This window comes from Sphaeramia orbicularis, chromosome 15 (assembly GCF_902148855.1).
Source record: "Sphaeramia orbicularis chromosome 15, fSphaOr1.1, whole genome shotgun sequence".
Taxonomy (NCBI): domain Eukaryota; kingdom Metazoa; phylum Chordata; class Actinopteri; order Kurtiformes; family Apogonidae; genus Sphaeramia; species Sphaeramia orbicularis.
Window position 1 is genome coordinate 53,715,576 of NC_043971.1, and position 20,417 is coordinate 53,735,992.

Sequence of the window (20,417 nt, forward strand, 5' to 3'; positions counted from 1 at the left end):
TGAAACTACACTTTGTCATTTGCATTCAACATGATGACATGACTGTGTAGGGAAACAACTCTAGATTGCAAATAGGCCTGTTCTACTGAAACCACAAAAGTATCTAAACACATGTAATACTAACCTAAAGCAAACACTTAATTCCATGGGTTATGTGTTCAATTTTGTTTATGTTAGCGTCACATTTGAGCTATGACTCACAGATATCTCACTTAATCATATATGAACTTATAACAACTTCCAGCCCAGCTCTTACAGGTGAATGAGTGGAAACCAGGGACAAACCCTTCCCATGTGTACATATGGTTGTGTCCTATTGGCAAATAGTGTAAATGTTGAAATGTAGACACCAGCCAACGTGCAGATGTTGTAATATACCTACTTGTCAGACTGACATTGACAGTTTGAGCTTTGTGTCCAGGTGTATAAAGAGGACCTGCCTCAGCTCAGACAGCAGAGCCGAGAGAAGAAGCAGCAGGTGGGATCTCTGAAGAGACAGCGAGGACCAGACCAAGGCCTCCGGCTGCAGTTTGTTCATGGGTAACACATCACAGTGTGTGGGTGGGCTGTGTTTCTGTCACTGTATGTTCAGGTCAAAACTGCATGTCATGAAAACAGCCAGTCAGTTAAAGCATAAACTAAAATATACTGTAGCAGGGGTTTCATTCTGCAAATAGTACTGTCTGTGTCTGTTACTGGATTTTTTATTTAGCCTATTTTCTTCTATATTAATTTGTCTTCTTCCCCATTTTGATTTTCTTTTCCCAGTTTTCCCACTGGTGTAATTACAAATCTCAGCTCTCCTTTTCCTTGTCATTTTCATTCTTTTCTTCCTATTAAGTGACATATGTCTTTTACCTTTATTTAATCAGGAAGTCACACTGTGGTCACATGTCTCAAACGTACATATTTATAGAAACAAAAACACAAAAAAGGCAGACATATCACAAAAACACTTAGCTGCGATAATTTACGTTTGAGGATGGCTGTTGTCATGTTCTGACCAGAGAGAAGGGTTAAAATAACAGAAAACACGCTCTTCTGTGGCTGTTTAATGAGTAAGAACTCAGATCAGCTCATGGTCTTTACTTTAATTCTTCTTAAAGGTGTGTTTTCACTGGTGACATGTTGTAATTTCTGTTTTGTTGCTTTTACTGTGCGTCTTGTGTTGCGTTATCTCATGTGTTGCTACTTTTACAGTTAAATCATAAATCTATAAACTACAGTGGTGCTTTTGTCTCGTGTCCTGTAACGTCTTTTATTATATTCTTATTTCTGTTTTTGTGTTGCTGTTGTCTGGCTGCATATTTGACATCTTTAACAAGTAACACAAGTTATGAAATCACAGATGTGTTTGGATCTGGTTACATCTTGAAACATGTCTTTTACATTATATTTGTTGAATCTTTTACATCATTGTTTCTTCTTTCTTGACAAATCATTAAAAAATGATAGTCAGGAAATTACAGCTGTTTTTATCTGTTTTTACATGTTGGAATATCGTTTTTGTCATGTTTTGACTTGTTACATCTTTTATGTTATTTCTAAGAAGAATTCACAATTAGACTGAGACTGTTTTTTCTGTCTGGTTTTCTGTTTGGATGTACTTTATATCGTTTCCTTCTTTTCCATCAACATACTGAATAAAAGAAATAGACGCGGTCACCATGACATCACCTACTGGTTTGTGGATGACCATTTTGAAGTGCTTATTGTAAAATGTGGCTGTTAAAAAACCAAGATGGGGATTTTAGTTTTTTGGAACCACTAGTGACCACATTTGAACAGGATCCACCTGACTTTGCTGACTTTCTTAGATGTCCACCCCTGTTCACCATCCACATCATTCCTCCCATTCTTTTGTCTTTCGTTAATGATGACTGGCTGATCATCGTATAGTAATTTTGCATGTTTTTCCAGGTACCGTGGATACGACTGCAGGAACAACCTCTTCTACACTCAGGGTGGAGAGGTGTTGTACCATGTGGCGGCGGTGGGTGTGGTCTACAACCGTCAGCTCCACAGCCAGCGCTTCTACCTCGGCCACGATGACGACATCCTGAGCCTCAGCATCCACCCTCTGAAGGACTACGCCGCTACAGGACAGGTTAACCTACAAACACTTCATCTGTCAACTATAAAAAGGTCTGTAGATTAGTAATTAATAAAACAAGAAGGGTTTTTGTCATTTTTCTTATTCCAGTTACTGCTAAACATTTAAGAAAAATACTAAATGTAATGTAATAATGTTGGGACCCAAAACTCACAAACTATTGTGATTCAACTCACAATCAGCCTCATTAATAAGTTACGAGAACAGACTGCATAGATGAACATTTCTGACATTGTCTCATAATTTGTTGAATTGGTAAATCAGCCGTTTCAAAGACTTAATTTCAATTGTATTAGTAAATGCATGTGAAATACTTTATAAAAGATATCAAATAATTTAATTTACAGTAGTCGGAGTAAAAAGAGTAAAAAAACCTATTTTTTCGTCTCATCAGTACAAAAATATACCACACCCTTTCATATTAGAGTCATAATTATAAGTACAAATATCAGAACAATGAAAATATTTACATCAAGATGATCAAAAACCCAAATGACCCAAATGAAACATCCCACCTGTAACCCACCTGTGAGTCCATCCTGGGACATGGAGGTGGTATAACAACATTAGTGGATTTACTGTATTTATTTTATTTTATTTTGGAAGTTAAAACCATATGTCATCAACATACAGTGACATTAGGTACCACTGTGCTGAATAATAGATGGAAACTCCATCTGCAGCTGCTCATTTCCTGAGGGCTCTGCCCAAGGGATCAATAAAGTTCTATCTAATCTAATCAAATCTCAAACACAGCACCGCTAATGTTAGCCACACGGGGTACAAGCAAACAGACTAAGGTGCTTAAAATGATCAACAGTTTGTATTTATTCCCCTTTAATTCGTATGTGTGGTTGCACATATTTTGCATTCCTAGTGGAGATGTACATGCAAACAGTTTTATTTAGGTTTGACATAAAAAAGCAATGATTCAGTTACATTTTTCAGAGCTAATGACAATTTGTGATCTGTTTCTTCCCTTGTTTTTTGTATGGGTATAAATAACTGTCATCTGCATACAGAGACATCTGCTTTGTTCTGCTTTTTAAAATGTTCTGAAAATGCACCAGACCATTGCCATTAAGTAGCCCTAATACTGTGTTGTGCATTTGTCGATCTGTGGAGTGAACAGCAGTCAAAAGATGCCTCAGAAAAAGAAACTAAAACAGCTAAAACTATCAGTTGATAAGGATCTTCCCGGCTCAGGCTGTACAACTGCCAGTGAACTGGTCTGTTTTGACGGTCACGGATCTTGCGCTCATGATAACCCCTCCCTGGCCCAGCGTGGTGGACCATACAGGGCTTATGCTCATTTACAATCATTTCTATCACCAGAGGTGCTTACTCCTTGCTTACTTGAGGGAAACAGGAGGAAAAAGGCATATAAAGCAAGAGAAGCTGTTATATCTTTTATGTTACGTTATTTGGATATTTGGATACATAATTTATTCTTGGACTCAATGGACTGAAAACTAGCTAACGCTAGAGTAGTTGCTGATTATGCAGAACATTTGCAGTTAAATAATATTCGAGCAATACTTTGTTTTAATAAACAATGTGCATAAACACCGTATCCACAGGGGCCGCCATTGTTGTTTCACGAACTATGTGACGTCAGAGCACAGAACTGGGAATACATCAATCTAGTACGAGTTCTTTCATATTTTATTTTTTTAAAATGTATGTTTCTCACACAAATACAATTTCACATATGATATACATTTCATGCAATGATTATTTCACACACTTTAAATCATCATCATTCTCCTTCCAAACCTGGATTATGTTATTTCTTAGAGACATTCTTTAAGTGTTAATAAAACTGTTTTTTTTTGTTTTGTTTTGTTTTTTTTAACTTATATGCAATTTCAAAAATGTCGTCATCACAACTCATTTATGTATCAGCATAACCAAAGCAATACAACACATCAGCTTTTCTCAAAAATTATAAAGGTCTCCCAGGCAGATGAACAACAGACCCTGTGATACATGCTTATTAATATACATTTATTGATGGCTCATGCTGTAAATCATGGCTGAAACTACACCGACCTGCAGCAACTGTGGAAAGGAGGAACAGGTAAATGTCAGCTAATCTACCTGTAAGTTACAACAACATTTTTAAGGAAAAGTTTGAGGAAATAAGACAAAGTGTTTTATTATATTCTGTGAAAATTAGAAAAGATTAAAAAGATTTGTCCAGGGAAGACACATGCATCACATGGCGTATTGTGTGGGCTGTTCTCAGAGCTCATCTCCTGTATTATCTCCTGGGTGTTTTTCAGGTGGGGAGGGACCCGGCTATCCATGTGTGGGACGTCCAGACGTTGAAGTGTCTGTCTCTGCTCAAAGGATTTCATCAGAGAGGAGTGTGTGCTCTGGACTTCTCAGGTATGAGGAAGTCCATTTTCATGAGGGGGTAGATTTAACAGCCTTTAATTTGTGAAAGTATTTCAAGAAGATTTTACTGCTCTCACATCTTCACAGTCAGAGTTGAGGTTATCATCAGACTTTGATGAAGGCCTCAGTGTCTTTAAAATGAAATCGTCTTGGATTCTCTGGATATGTCATTATTTTACATGTGTTGTTTCACCCTCAGCCGAAGGAAAGACTTTGGTCTCAGTTGGAGTCGATGACGGACATACAGTTGTAGTTTGGGACTGGAAGAGAGGAGAAAAACTCGCAACTGCAAGGTACAGCACAAAAATATACATGAAGTATATCCAAACACGCTTAACACGCCAACAGTAATATGTATAAATAAATTGTAAGGAGTCAAGTTAAAAACACCACGTACGGTCACCTCAAATGTGAGGCGAGTGTTGAAGTTTAGAAATCTGCTGAATGCAAAAATGATTTATAAATATGAAACATGAAGAATTATACTCAATTAGATTAGATACCGTTTTAATCCAGAGGAAAATGTAAGCATTCAGTTGTTTGTAGAGAGCCAGGAAGACCAGAAAACAATAAAAAACAAAGCAGTTTTACAATGTCAGGAGCCCAGATTTAGGAGCATATATAGTGTAGATGATCTGACATCATTTCATAGTGTTTTGTAAAAGTGAAGCAACAAATTACATGTTAATATTAATTGCTAATTATATATTTAACTGTTTCTACCTGTCTGTTTATGATCAGATAAAACCTCCATCACATTTTATGAAGCCTGAAAACACAGGCAAGGAGTTGATGTAGAAGTCTCATGTCCTCTCAGACCACATGAATTAAAATCTCATGAAAGGGAATTCTGGGTTTTTTCCCCACTGATGCCATGTATCAAACATTGCAGCTTTAAGTGGCAGTAATATACAGTATACAGTGAATGCAAGTTCATTAAAAACAGTCAGCTACTGTTGACATTGATTGACTGTGATTGCTTTTGCCCAAAAATTAATGAAACAAAAAGTCAAATGGTCTATCCTTCACTTGCTCTGTGTTTTCTTTTCAGGGGTCATAAGGAGAAGATATTTGTGGTCAAGTGTAATCCCATGTTGATGGACAAACTGGTCACTGTGGGAATGAAACACATCAAGTTCTGGCAGCACACAGGTAAAACTGTTACTGTCACTATTTGTTTCATTCATGTAGAGCTGATAGAACCACACGGCCTCATCATTAGTTTGCTGAGCTCTTCAGTCTGCAGTTCCACAAATGCCACTTCAGACTTTACCAGTCTAAAAGGACGCCTTCTGTCACCTGTGTTCCATGGTGTCATGAGCACCCCTGGGCTTGGAAGCTGATGCTGGTCTGCTGGGACAAAACAAATGTACTTATGTCAATCAGTATCATCACCATGTGTTCTGGAGCAAAAACAGAAGGACCATCCTGTCCAGAAGCCAGGGTCTGTCAAGGCTGAAGGTCATTGTCACATGCTACCTTGAAGCTGACAACTTTTCAAGGGGCATATTTCCGTATTTCATGACAATGCAGAATGTGAACATATTCCAGACCTGGCTGAGGAAGAGGAGGGTGTGGTTCCTGGACTGATGCGGTCCACGCTTCAGAATGTGTGGAGCATTTTCAAAGACAAAGTGTGACAGTGCAGACCCTGTACACATGCACAGGAAGAATGGGATAAAATGACACTTGATTCATTGCATCACTTTGTGTCTTCTGTCCCTGAATGTCTTTCAAAAGAAACACTACAAATTCCTTAATGCTCTACTGTCATTTTTTTCTCTTGAACGTGTTGAGGTCTACTCTCGATAGCAGGGTAACAATGTGACAACAGACCCACCCAGACCCCTGAGACAGAGCAATACTGGAAGGGAGTCTAGGAGAAAGAGGCAGCACATAACACCTATGCCCAGTGGCTGATAGACTTACAAGCAGAGCACAGCCACCTTCCAAAGACCCAGTAGTCATCACCCTATCAGACACCCAAACAAGAGTGTCCAAAATGAAGAGCTGGACAGTACCAGGGCCTAACATGACTCATACCTACTGGCTTAAGAAGCTGACTGCACTCCATGAACGCCTAGCAGCACAGATGAACCAGCTGCTGATGTCAGGAAACCACCCAGAGTGGCTAACCCAAGGCCAGACAGTCCTCATAATAAAAGATCTCTAGAAGGGAACAATACCATCCAACTACCGGCCTATAACCTGCCTCAGCACCACAAGGAAGTTCCTATCAGTAGGGATGGGAATCGAGAACTGGTTCTTGAGAACCGGATCCCAGTAGCTTGATTCCTTGGAATCGTTTGTCTGCCTGCTTAACGATTCTGCTTATTGATTCCGCCTTTGTTGTGCATGTGCGATGACGTCACGCGTACGCTGCATTGTTTTGGTCAGAACGTAGCCAACACGGCGTTCAGACAGAAACGGTCTAAAAAGACGACTCCAGGTCCAGTTGAACACTGTCAAAGCTTCCATTTCTTCTAAAGGGTGGAATCCCTCCAATCTGTTCAAACATTCGTCCACAGCTTGTGATTCATTTACAGGGATGTCACGTGTTTGATTCTCTACTCAGCGGCGCTTGTGAATCTAGCGGCAGAGTGAACACCAGGCCGTCATCCAGGCCCAGTTCTGGTTCCGGTGTGGGCAGCAAATGTCGTACCCCCTCAAACACAAGTTTCTGAAGGTAGGGAAAAGGAAATGAGGTGCACAACAATGGGAGATGAGCAGAGTCAAAGCAGTTCTATGTAGTGGAAATGCAGCAATAGAGTTATTATTTATTAGTTAATTAGGAAAGCGTCTTTAGTTTCACTTTCACTGTACACCCCCACACCCCCACACCCCAAAACCAGGCCCAGTGTCATCTGTTCTTATTATTTGTACATATTGTATATGTTCTATTTTCTGTGCAGATGGAAATATAAAAAAACAGTTAATGCAAACACACCTGTTTGTACTCTTTTATTTTCTCACCCAATGAGAATTGATAAGAGAATTGATAAGGAATTGGATCGATAAGCAAAATCGATAATGGAATCGGAATCGTTACATTCTTATCGATTCCCATCCGTACCAATCAGGCATCATAGCATCTAAGATAAGTAGGCACATGGATCAATACATGAGCAGAGCACAGAAAGGAATTGGCAGCAACACCAGAGGAGCCAAACACCAACTACTGGTTGACAGGGCAATCGTCTGAGACTGTAAGACGAGGAACACCAACCTGTGCACTGGATATGGATACTGGAGCGCCTAGAGCTGTATAACATCAACAGGACACTAAGAGAGTTCATCCAGAACTCCATGAGGCTGTGGAAGATGACTCTGGAGGCCAACTCAAAGCCAAATGCACAGGTGAGCATCAGATGTGGCACATACCAAGAAGATGCTCTATCCCCCCTGCTGTTCTGCGTAGGCCTAAACCCCTTCAGTCATCATCACAAAGAGTGGCTTTGGGTACAGCAACCATTGGCCACCTCCGCTACATGGATGACATCAAGCTATATGCCAAGAATGAGCATGACATGGACTCCCTGATTCACCACGTCATTCGGACGAGATAAATGTGGGCAGATGGTATCTAGAAGAGGGAAGGTGATTGCATCGGAAAGCGTTGAACTACCTGATGGGAACATTGCAGACATGCAGTTACAAATACCTGGGGATCCCACAGGCACATGAGGAGGCAGCTCGGAGGTCAGACAGCCAAATACCTACAGAAGGTAAAGCAGGTCCTGAAAAGTCCACTGAACGGCAAGAATAAGATCTGAGCCATTAACACCTATGACCTGCCAGTAATCAGATACCCCGCTGGCATAACATCCTGGCCACTGGAAGAGATACAAGCCACTGATATTGAGACAAGAAAGCTCCTTACCTTGCATGGTCTAGCATCCTGAGGCTCTACATGAAGTTAAAGGAGGGAGGTCGAGGACTAGTAAGAGTCAGAACTACTGTCCAGGAGGAAACAACAAGCCTCCAGGAATATGTCCAGAAAATGGACCCAATGACCAACTGATAAGTGAACGCCTCAGACAACAAAAGCCCAGTAAGGACGAGGAGCCTGAGGGGCTATCATGGAAGGACACGCCCCTGCATGGCATGGACCACCGACAAACTGAGGAAGTGGCTGATATGGAGAAAACAAACCAGTGGATGGAAAAGACTGGACTGAAAGACAGCACAGAGGCACTACTGATGGCTTGTCTGGTCTACCACACCAGACCAGACCCCTGGTGTAGGTCTACCACACCAGACCAGACCCCAGGTGTAGGTCTACCACACCAGACCAGACCCCAGGTGTAGGTCTACCACACCAGACCAGACCCCAGGTGTAGGTCTACCACACCAGACCAGACCCCAGGTGTAGGTCTACCACACCAGACCAGACCCCAGGTGTAGGCTGTGCAGAGAAGCCCCCAGGACAGTCCAGTCCATCACAGCAGGTGTCAGATGCTGGCAGGTAAGGCATACATGGAACAGCAGAACCAGGTAGAGGACACAGTGGACAGGAACATCTGCACCGAGTCTGGACTGGAGGTCCCAGGGTCCAGATGGGAGACACCCCTGAAGGTGACAGAGAACAAACAGGCCCAGATCCTGTGGGACTTCCAGATCAAGACCGACAAGTTGGTGATGGTCAACCAGCCTGACATAGTGGAGGTGGAGAAACATCAGAAGACAGTGGTAGAGATAGATGGAGCAAACACAAGTGATAGCAACATCAGAAAGAAAGAGCACAAGAAGATCGAGAAATACCAAGGACTGAAAGAGGAGATAGAGAAAATGTGGGTGTGAAGGCAACAGTGGTCCCAGTAGTGATGGGGGCACCAGGGGCAGTGACCCCCAAGCTGATGGAACCAGCAGATACCAGGAACAGCATCAGAGATCTGAGTCCAAACGAGCACAGTCCATGGAACAGCTAAGACCCTGAACAGAACCCTCAGACTCACAGACCTCTGGTAGAAGGAGGCACACCTCCACCCAGGAGGGCGTGTGTATTTTCAAACTGTCCAAATTTCCTCTTATTTGGGCTCGTACCTCGGCACTAAAATCTTATCAACATTTTACACTTCAGTTTTTAGAAGATCCAAATACAATAACTATATCAGAATGACTGGTAAAGTTGTATTTCGACAAAGAAATTATTAATTATTTTTTTCAGTGACAGCTTTTTTCACCATTTAGTGACTTTCAGAAGTATTTTAGTCATATTAATATTTTACACTTTAAGACACTGACTTCCAGTTCAGCCCAGAGCTGTTGTCCTGTGGTTTTAAACCAGCCACTGTGAAGGCGCTTCAGCCTGACTGTGCTTCTCTCTCCGTCCTCCAGGGGGTGGTCTGACCTTCAGGTGTGGCGTGTTCAGAAGCGCAGGTCGGCCAGAGACAATGATGTCAGTGTGTTACGGCCGCAGCGAGGCGTTGGTGTTCTCCGGCGCTGCCACCGGAGATGTTTACATCTGGAAAGAACCGCTGCTGCTGAAGACCATCAAGGCCCATGATGGCCCGGTGTTCGCCATGTTCTCCCTGGACAAGGTCAGGAGGACAGGCACAGCCTCAAAATGCAAACATCACCATCTTCTGATTTATGCTTTTCATGTGTGGTTCTGAAAATGAGTCTCAAAATGCTAAATATATAAATTTAACCCAAAGTAAATAAACCTAACTACACTTTAAAGTCATATGGATTTGGAACACTGTCAATGTGTGACGTTCACGTTAGATGAGAACCATGTTGTTACATGGTTTTATAAAATCCCACGTCATTCGTGTTGGAATTTGTTCTAAAACCACGTTGTCATGTGCACTACATGTGATCACATATGTTTTTGCACATTCATGTGGCTTTTCAATAAGGATTCCTCCTTTCCTTTTCCTCCCACTGTGTTCCAGTTCATTTTTGATTGGAACACAAATTTTAAACACAAAATTATGTTCATGTTTCTTGTTTGTGTGTGTGATCTGTATATTTGTTTTTCTCAACCATCATCTTTTGCACAGACTAATGCTGCCTTCATGTGCTATTGGGAAGATGATCCTTTCCAGCAGTGAATTTGAAATTACATGTGCGTTGTGTTCAAGTGATTCTGTTGAAGTGAAAAATGGCTGACACAGTTTATGGTGACCTGCTACTTAGGTAAAATCGTTTTGGATGTGTAAATTCATCTGCTACAGCACTTTTTTGTTTTGTTTTTTTATGTAAATTTTCTATGCTTTAAATGTGCAAAATCATCAGCGAACAGCAACAGAACGTTAATAGGAGCTTTTTTTTCAGTCGTTCAGGATGAATCCCTCATTGCTCTCTGCCATGTTGAAAAATTCAAAGGTTATTTTCATCTCAGTAGCTCGTGTATGAAATTTTTTTTCCCAGTTCTCCAGTGGAAAATACGACATGAGGGGGCGTTCATGTGCAATTTTCGAGTTTGTAACTAATATTTAACATAATTCCCATAGCATGAGAAGGCAGGATAACACTAGCATCATCACAGAAGGACACGCTAGTTTCTCTGAAGCTCTGAAATCTAATAATAATGATCAGGGGTTTTTTGTTTGTTTGGGGTTTTTTTGGAGGCTGCAAAGCTGGAAGCAGACTGACAGCAAAACTCCTCACCACTGTAAAAAATTAGAGATTGTTATCAGAATTTTGAGCAGTTTGTTAAATAAAATTCAGCTCCCCTCAGTCATGTAAAGAAGAAACATCATCCAGGGAAGGATGAAACTCAGCACAGACCAATAAGATAAATCATGTTACACAGACGCCGACTGTGTCAGATGCATCCACAGACTTATGTTCTTCGGCAAAAAATTTCCTTAAGGGGTCAAATGAGTGGCTGTTTTTGTAAAAAAAAAAAAACAGTTGTCCTAAAGTCATAGAAGTGTGTGTAACTAATGCTAATCCATTTGTGCACAGACTACTGATATTCTCTGACAGTGGAAGCTCTATTTTCATAAATATTGGATTTGGAATAGCACGTGGATGTGAAAACTTTTGCTGGTGGACGGACGTGACATTACCCATGATGCTCTGGTCAGTACCAGTACTTTATTAGGAATAAACTTATAGACTTCCTATTGCTAATTGTGCTCTTCTTCATAAATGTTGCTATTGTGGATCTAAAACAATCCCAGCTGACACAAAAACACTAAATGTGTCAGTGGACGGATGTGACATGGTTGTTGTGGATCCCATCATACTGATGCTCTGCAGCCATGTCAGCGTTTACACTAATGATCCCTGTGCAAAAACTAGGAGCACTATTATTTATTGGATAGTTTAGCATCAGACTAAAGAGGAAAGAACAATCTAGAATTGTTCTTTGTGTCTAAAAATGCTTCTTATTGTAAAAGTGTTGATGTAAACAGTGCTGTGTGCCATTCTTCATGTATGTATTGGTGGAACAGAAGCAGGATGGATCAGCACCATACTCCAGATTGAACCTGTACAAATAAAACATGTGATATGGAGGAGAGAATCTGGGAAGAAAAACTGGGGAATCCAAAAGAATAGAAGATTTGTTTTTCAGGTCAGTTCAGTTCAAATAGAACTTGGCCATTTGTGACATGAAAATATAGCATTAATTGTGCTGAAATTGGACATTTTTGAGCTGAAAACATAGTTCATATGAGCATCAACATGTTGAACAGAACTGAAATCCTGTCCATTTGAACAACTGTCATTTACCAACACAAAGTTCCTTTGGATTCACTGAGATTGATTTACTATGCACAAAGACAGAAATAAGACCTCTAAGCACATTTTAGCCGTCTTACTAAATTTAATAAGATTTCCTGGGGTCAACAATAGGGTGAAATAGCCTGGCAGTAAACATCGTTTTTTTGTGAAGTCTTAACTCAGAGTAGTTTCAATTCTGGGTCTGAGTGAAAACAAAAATAAAAATAGACTCTTTGCAACATGTTGGCTGTGTGAGAATGTGCAGAGGAAACAGATCTGAGTGGGAGGATGAAAGAGGAAGAAAAACCTGTCAGGAGAGGATGACGAGGCTGAAGAGTTGACAGCACTCAGCTCTGAGATGAAGATGAGGAAGAGGAGGAGGCAGATCTGAGTAAAGACATGAATCTGAGTCTGAAACCTTGACGTGTTAGGATCAGTTGACCTGATCAAAACACACTGATTCTCATTTGTCCATAATTAGTACATGGTGACATTGATAGCCATTTTGTTTTCAGGGATTTGTGACGGGTGGAAAGGACGGCGTGGTGGAGCTGTGGGACGACATGTTCGACCGCTGTCTGAAAACCTATGCCATCAAGAGGGCGGCGCTGTCCCCGGGCTCCAAAGGTGAGCCCGATCTGCACCGCACACCAGACTCCAAAGCTCAGTTCAAAAGGATATATGTGTTATTTAGAGCATAATTAGAGCCCTGGTGAGGAGCAGGTGAGGACGTACAGAGTAAAGATCCTGGAAATCACAGATCTGCCTCCAAGTTATTTCAACAGATCCCAAAGTCAGAAGAACAGAAGCCCCGCCCTTTCCAGCTGCGATCCATGAAACCTTACTTCACAAAAAACTTGTCTTACTGTCAATGAAAAGGGAAAAGTAAGTTTTTGATCCCATGTGATTTGTTATTATAGAGGGTACTCACATATGCCCCCCCACCCCCAGGCCACGCCCCTCTCAGTCAGACTGAGTGTCTTAAACCAACCTGCTCAACATGACGGAGTATAGCAGTAAACACAGCCAGAGCAAAGGAACATGGGAAATCTGAAATGAAATGAAGGACAGTTGGACTGGACATGGATCTGTACCAGCTACCAAAGAACAAGTGGTCCATGAACACTGACATGTGGACACACATGGAGGATCCAGACCTGATCCAGGGGGGAGGGGGTCAGCGCTATTTGGACCTGAAACTAATATACATGGTTTCATCAGGACTGACAACCAGGGTCTAAAACTAGGGCCCAGAGCCAGCTGATCCAAAGGCTCCAAAACTAGGACCAGAACCAGCTGATCCAAAGGCTCCAAAACTAGGACCAGAACCAGCTGATCCAAAGGCTCCAAAACTAGGGCCCAGAACCAGCTGATCCAAAGGGTCTAAAACTAGGGCCCAGAACCAGCTGATCCAAAGGGTCTAAAACTAGGACCAGAACCAGCTGATCCAAAGGCTCCAAAACTAGGACCAGAACCAGCTGATCCAAAGGCTCCAAAACTAGGGCCCGGAACCAGCTGATCCAAAGGGTCCAAAACTAGGGCCCAGAACCAGCTGAACCAAAGGGTCCAAAACTAGGACCAGAACCAGCTGATCCAAAGGCTCCAAAACTAGGACCAGAACCAGCTGATCCAAAGGCTCCAAAACTAGGGCCCAGAACCAGCTGATCCAAAGGCTCCAAAACTAGGACCAGAACCAGCTGATCCAAAGGCTCCAAAACTAGGGCCCAGAACCAGCTGATCCAAAGGGTCTAAAACTAGGACCAGAACCAGCTGATCCAAAGGCTCCAAAACTAGGACCAGAACCAGCTGATCCAAAGGTCATTTCCAGTAGACCGTGGACTGACCCCAGTGAATCTATGCATGATCTACTGGGACTGAGCAGATTTACTGAGTCTAGTTCAGATCCAGTCCTTTATCCAACACAGATACTACTGCTGTGGACCAGCAGGGCACCACTGCATTCTGGGAAATTAGCAGATTTACACCACCTGGTTTAAATGAACACATTATTCTGATAATATTATGGCTTTATTGTCAGAATATGACGACTTTAATCTCATAAACAAATGACATTTTTTATAACCATGACTGTTCTCATAACATTGTGATTCTTTTTGTCTTTGACTTTATTCTCATAAAATTACAGGTTTTATATCGATATTTTATGACTTTCTTCTGGTAGTGCCCAGTGTTTTTCTTTTCTTCTGTGGTCCTAATACTCCGTCGTAGCTTTATTCTCCAGTTCCTCCGTATTTGTAAAACTAGGTTGGCCTCAGTTTCAGTTAGTTTACTAATCATGTAGGAGCACAAGGTTCACAATCACAAACTGAGACAAAAACCAGGAAAGATCTGATCATGAAACCAAGAGCTGCACTAAGAAGGACCGTTAGCCAAAACAGTCGGTCATTTCAGGTCTGATTGGACCCAAAAATACAGCATCAGTGAATGTTAGCTGACACCAAACAGGACCCACAGATCTAGGTTTGGTTTCCTGGATTTGTGGATCCATCTCCTTCTCTTTTCTTTGTCTTTGGGTGTCTGTAAAACGATAGCTCCCACTGCTTCAAGAACCTGAAAATACAATCAACGAACAACAGCTCTGCCCCATTTTTAAATTAACCTCCTCAGACCCAGGACATGTCAGCAAAGTACAAGCTTTTTTGTTTTTTATTGATTAAGTGCCTATATTGGAAACATCATGATCCAACAGTTTTTTCAGATGCAGTTTTTAAAATTTTTATGGAATGTCCTTTGTGGTGGACAGTTTTCTTTTCTTTTTTTTTTTTTTTTTTTGTATATAGTTGTGAAACTCTTGTCCACAAATGTGGACAGTGGGCCCTAGGAGGTAAAATATTGTTCTTCAGTTTAGACCAGGGGTCACCAATCCTGGTCCTCGAGGGCCGGTATCCTGCATGTTTTAGATATTTCCCTCTTCCCGCACACCTGACAGTCGTTATCAGGCTTCTGCAGAGCTTGATGATAGGCTTATGGTTTGAATCAGGTGTGTTGGAAGAGGGATACATCTAAAACAAGCAGGATACCGGCCCTCAAGGACCAGGATTGGTGACCCCTGGTTTAGACAGTATTGAAGCCAACGCTGTCACTCATCTCCCTCTTTCTGCCACTCAGTGGGCGGAACCGCCATGACTTCTGCTAGTGGTGACGTCATGTGCATACCCTCTATTATAGCCCCGCCCACCCCAGAGGGCCAGATTTACCAGGAATTCCATCCATCCTTTCGACCAAAATATTTCCAACTGATTCCTTGGACACTCTCAAGTTTTGCATTTTTGAAAGGATTTTCAACAGATTGAAAGTTAATATTCAAAATGTATCCCCAGGGAGGCAGGATATCAGTGAAGTGCAGGAAGTAGTGTGTGACTATGCAGGGGTGTTAGTAAGCTTCGCCTACTTATTCACTTATTTACACATATGATGTATGTGAAAGATCATTTTACAAGTCAAGAAAGTTGTAGTTTGCTGTAAAACTCTTTAAGTATCAGAGTATGATGATGATGATCTGCTGTCGACGTCTCTGCAGCTTCATCATGACCAGACCTGTACTGATTTTCACCACTTTTAATACTTTTTCACCTCACTCTCGAAAGATTGAGGTAAAATTCATTTTGGTGCTAACATATCGCATGAGACCAGAGATCATCCACAGAGATGTTTATCACAAAACGAGATGTTTCTTTACTGTCTTTACCACAAATCACAACTTTATTGGCAGGTAAAGTTATCTTTTAAATTAACAAACATCCTTTGAGTAAATAGTGGCACCAGTTAAATGGAATTAAAACATTATTTGTGTCAGAAGGCTGTTGATATTTTTTTGGCAGTTCCATCCCATGGGGCACAGTGGAGGGGGCGGGGCATCTGCTCTATAAAAACAACAAACATGACTTCAATATCTCAATCCCATCTGTCGTTGCATCATACACTCTTCATGCTGTTTTCTCAGTTGCTAGAAAACTACAATTAGTGACGAAGATTTTGTGGAACCACCTCAAAGGTCACTGACGTAGATCTACAAAAAAGGGTTTATTGATCACATGATCAGGTTTATTGTTGTATTTCGACTCAGTTTATTCAGTTGACTTGATTTCTATCTTCTGTGTCATATTGAAGACCTTTGTGGAAGACAGTTATCAGAATGACGTTGCTGTGGTGACTGTGGTGTAGAAAACATGGGTCAGTTTTAAAGTTGAGTGCAGTTTTGAAGCCTGTTTAATACGCACAAAAAGATTCTTAAGCCTACACTTGAAATCTGAGAGTAAGTGCCCAGTTTTGGTCTAAATATGCTGAATTAACCCCATTGTTACCATTTACAGCCTTTGCACTGAATACAAAGACAGCAATATTTTTTAATATTGAACACATACAATACAAGTGTTCAGAGAACGCAACCCTCTGCCAAGCACCCTGAACGGTGTGCATATGTGAATGGACTATTTCTGTTTAAATTCAACAGTTTCCAGGTTGTTCCATACAGCAGAAAAAGTTGGAGCTTGGTCCCAGTCATGTGTCTGTCCAATTAGATTCAATTCACATAAATATTAGTTGAGTTCTAATTTTAAATGTGTGGTAAATGGGATTTTCAACGTTAAATGTAAATGTCCACAGAGTCCACATTCCACGGTGGATGTGGACAATTTAGTTCCAGATACAAGAAATTGTTCTAAGCTACGGGTGGATCACATTGGAGGCTAATCAGAGTCGTTTTGAATTTTTTTATGAATTTTTGAAAATGTCTCAATGATGACAGGTAGGAAAACTGTAGATGTTGTGACCTTGCTGTGACCTTGAACTTTGGCCTACTGGGACCAAAATGTACTGGGTTGGTCCCAGGGCCTAGGCCTATCTGTGGGAAGATTTGGGAAAGATGGGTGGAAGAGTTTTCCCGTAAAGTTGCTAACAAACAAACAAACAAACAAACAAACACACAAAGCAAAGTGATCACAATACCTCCTGGTGGAGGTAAAAGTCTTTTTGACTGTCTGACGTACACAGAGGTACAAGGGCTTCTTAATCTTTGCTTTTAGTTTTAGTTATTAATGTAACACTGGCCCCATAAAAGCAGTTTAAAGTACATTTTAGTAAAAGTCATCCATAAAAATAAACATGTCAAAAAAAGCATGGTGAGACATGTTATTTGTTTTTGTTTTATTAGTTCAGTGAGTCACAAACAGTGGAACCTCAATGCAACACTGCCACCATGTGGTCACATGGGGACAAATACCTTCATAGACACAGACCCAACCCAGTACTAGACTAGACTAGACTAGACTAGACTAGAGCCTTGTCTTAAACTGGGCTTAATGCAGGGAAACTAGCTGTGCTTTAGTCTGAAGACACTGTCAGCATGTAAAAGTGATCCTTCTTAAAACTGTGTATGTGCTTGTACGTGTGTGTGTGTGTGTGTGTGTGTGTGCAGGGCTGCTGCTGGAGGATAACCCATCCATCAGGGCCATCACTCTGGGTCATGGTCACATCCTGGTAGGAACCAAAAATGGAGAAGTTCTGGAGATCGATAAGACGGGGCCGATGACTCTGCTGGTGCAGGTACAGACGTTCAGCTGCTCACAACCACACCGTACCCATGCAGATCAAACAGGCAACAGCAGCCTCACTGTAGAGTAAACACACTCAGATAACATGTCATATTATGCACATTTTCTAAACTATGGAACGGTCTGCCTCTCCATATCAGACACACCTCCTCTGTCTGTTTTTAAACCCCTTCTTCAAACACATCTTTTCTTCTTGGCTTTTGAAACCATGTGAGATGTTTGAAGGTACTATCTTTATTCTATTGTTTTTATTTGGTAGTGGTTTATGGTTCTTATTTATCTATTTATTTATTTATTTTGCTGTTTTTAACTGAATGGCTTTTTATGTTTTTTAATCTATTCTTGTATTTTATTCTTTTATTTGGGTTTTATTTATTCTTCTGTACAGCACTGTTTTCTTTTTTGTCCAGTTTCTATGTCTTTAAATCTCTTCTGTCTTTTATTCTTCTATTTTGGTTTTAATTATTCTTCTGTACAGCACTTTGGTCCACTGTGGTTGTTTTAAAGTACTTTACAAATAAAGTTGGATTGGATTTACACATATGAAGGAAGAGGAACATTCTTAGTTCTTGTTTGCAAATATGAGACAGAAATCAAGCAAAATACTTGTGAATGACAAATGTATGACATCAAAAATCAATCTTAGGTATTAATTAAGAACATTTAAACAGTATACATCAATATATTAATTGATCAATCTAAATCATAGGTGTGAATGAGTTTTAAGTGAACTCATAAAGACCCAAATATCCACTCTCAACCAAAACCATCTACTGATATAAACTGTTGATCCACAAAGTCTGCCAATACATGTTAATAATTGGTGTCAAATGTAGTTCTTCATCTTTTCATGGTCATCAGATATGACCCATTGAACCCCCTCCCCCATCATTACAGACAGGGTTAAAAGATGTATTTCAGTGAAGCGTACTGGGATGGCCGTCCAGAGAAACGGCTGTGTAGGCTAAAGTTGACGTCTGGAGGTAAATACGTCTGATGGGTTTTTCTTGAGTCTGTAGAATAAAAGTCCATGAGGGATCCTAACATGACGGGTAGTCTGGTACAGCACCTGTTGCCATGGTGAGGGGAGTCGTCTGCTGCAGATCGATGAGGAGCTGGACTCACATTTCAGCCTGTTCAGCATCACAACTAAACCTGATTCACACTATAATACTGAATACACCAGCAAGATATTCACATGAAATGAATCGTTTAATCTCTGGATCTAGTTGCTTTTTGCAAAATTAAGGAAGATGGGAATTGAAAGGCTGCTAAAATACAGTCACCCAGCCAAAAAAAGTCACACATGCAATATTTGACCGCACCACTTTTGGTTTTGATTACAGGAGACATTCACTGGCTTTAACTTGGCAAATAGTTCAGATGATCCTTCCATGGGTCAGTACTGCAGCGGTTAATAATGTTTCAGCTGGAACAGGTTATTGAACTCTAACTGATGCAGGAAGTGTCCTCTCATTTCTTTAACATCAAAAATATTGGACAATGCCAGGATTGATCAGGATTATCAGGCTCATGACAGAATGGTTCAGTGACAATGGGACATCATTTACACCTGGATTCTCCTGCATAAAGTCCAGACTCTAATTTGGGATGGGATGAAGACTTGATGCAGCGGTCTGATTCACAATTATCAATAATCAAAAATTAATGCAACTATGGATGAAAAAAATACTATGAACCTTACTATGACACTACAGAAGTATTATGTGGCAAAAAAAAGATGTGACAGTGAACGTCTCCTGTAATCCAAACCAAAGGTGGTGCAGTCAGATACTGCATGTGGGACTTTTTTTTGGCTGGGCAGTTTATGTACAGTATCTGCGCTACATTTTATGTAGTTGCTGTTGTTTTTTGCATTAATGCAGTGTGTTTCCAACTTCTACCTGGTGTTGAAGACCTTAAAGCAGTGTTTTTCAACCTTGGGGTCGGGACCCCACCTTAGGTCGCCTGAAATTCAAATGGGGTCGCCTGAAATTTCTAGTAATTGATAAAAAAATAAAATGAAAAACTTACAAATAAAAAACATATGGTGAGTTGAGAGAGACAATCCCAATACATAAAAGACATGACAAACTGTGAGTCTGAAACTGCAGCACTGTCAGATGTTCACTGTGGTCAGTTTCAGATGCTGCAGCTCTTTCATAATTCATAGTTTCAGTTCTTGTTTGTTCAGTATTAATTGTCCTCCTTGTAAATCACAGCTGGACTGACTGGACAGATCCTGACCAAGGAAAATCACATTCTCCCTTTGTGCAGTAATCTACACCTGGATTTACTGCCTCTGTCCACAATAATAGACATTATATAGACTAAATGTCCTCTAAAATTAATGTTTATTTGCAACATAGTCTAGCAAACTATTACATGATCAAAAACAAATTAATTTTAGCAAAAAGAAATGTCTCAGTTTTGAATGTCTGGGATCGCCAGAAATTTATGATGTTAAAATGGGGTCAGGAGACAAAAAAGGTTAGAAACCACAGAATTAAAGGTTTCCTGTTAAGAGACACTGTCTCCTTATTTTTCCTAAAAAATAAACCTACACTCATGTCAGATGATGAGGCTTACATATACACAGACAAAATCATTTGGAGTAAGAATTCACTGTTGGAGAGTTTCCTTAGGTGGTGTTG

The 20,417-nt window shown here is 40.8% G+C and overlaps 1 protein-coding gene across 1 annotated transcript in view; it reads left to right on the forward strand.

The window, feature by feature from the left end:
* The window catches only part of LOC115433967 (echinoderm microtubule-associated protein-like 6), a 160,420-nt gene that overhangs the window by 92,954 nt on the left and 47,049 nt on the right, over nt 1–20,417 (forward strand). Inside the window, 8 exon segments of the mRNA XM_030155570.1 lie at nt 422–540; nt 1,921–2,107; nt 4,399–4,504; nt 4,713–4,806; nt 5,565–5,665; nt 9,851–10,053; nt 12,706–12,817; nt 17,628–17,755. Of these exon segments, the coding sequence (XP_030011430.1) occupies nt 422–540; nt 1,921–2,107; nt 4,399–4,504; nt 4,713–4,806; nt 5,565–5,665; nt 9,851–10,053; nt 12,706–12,817; nt 17,628–17,755 (1,050 nt within the window).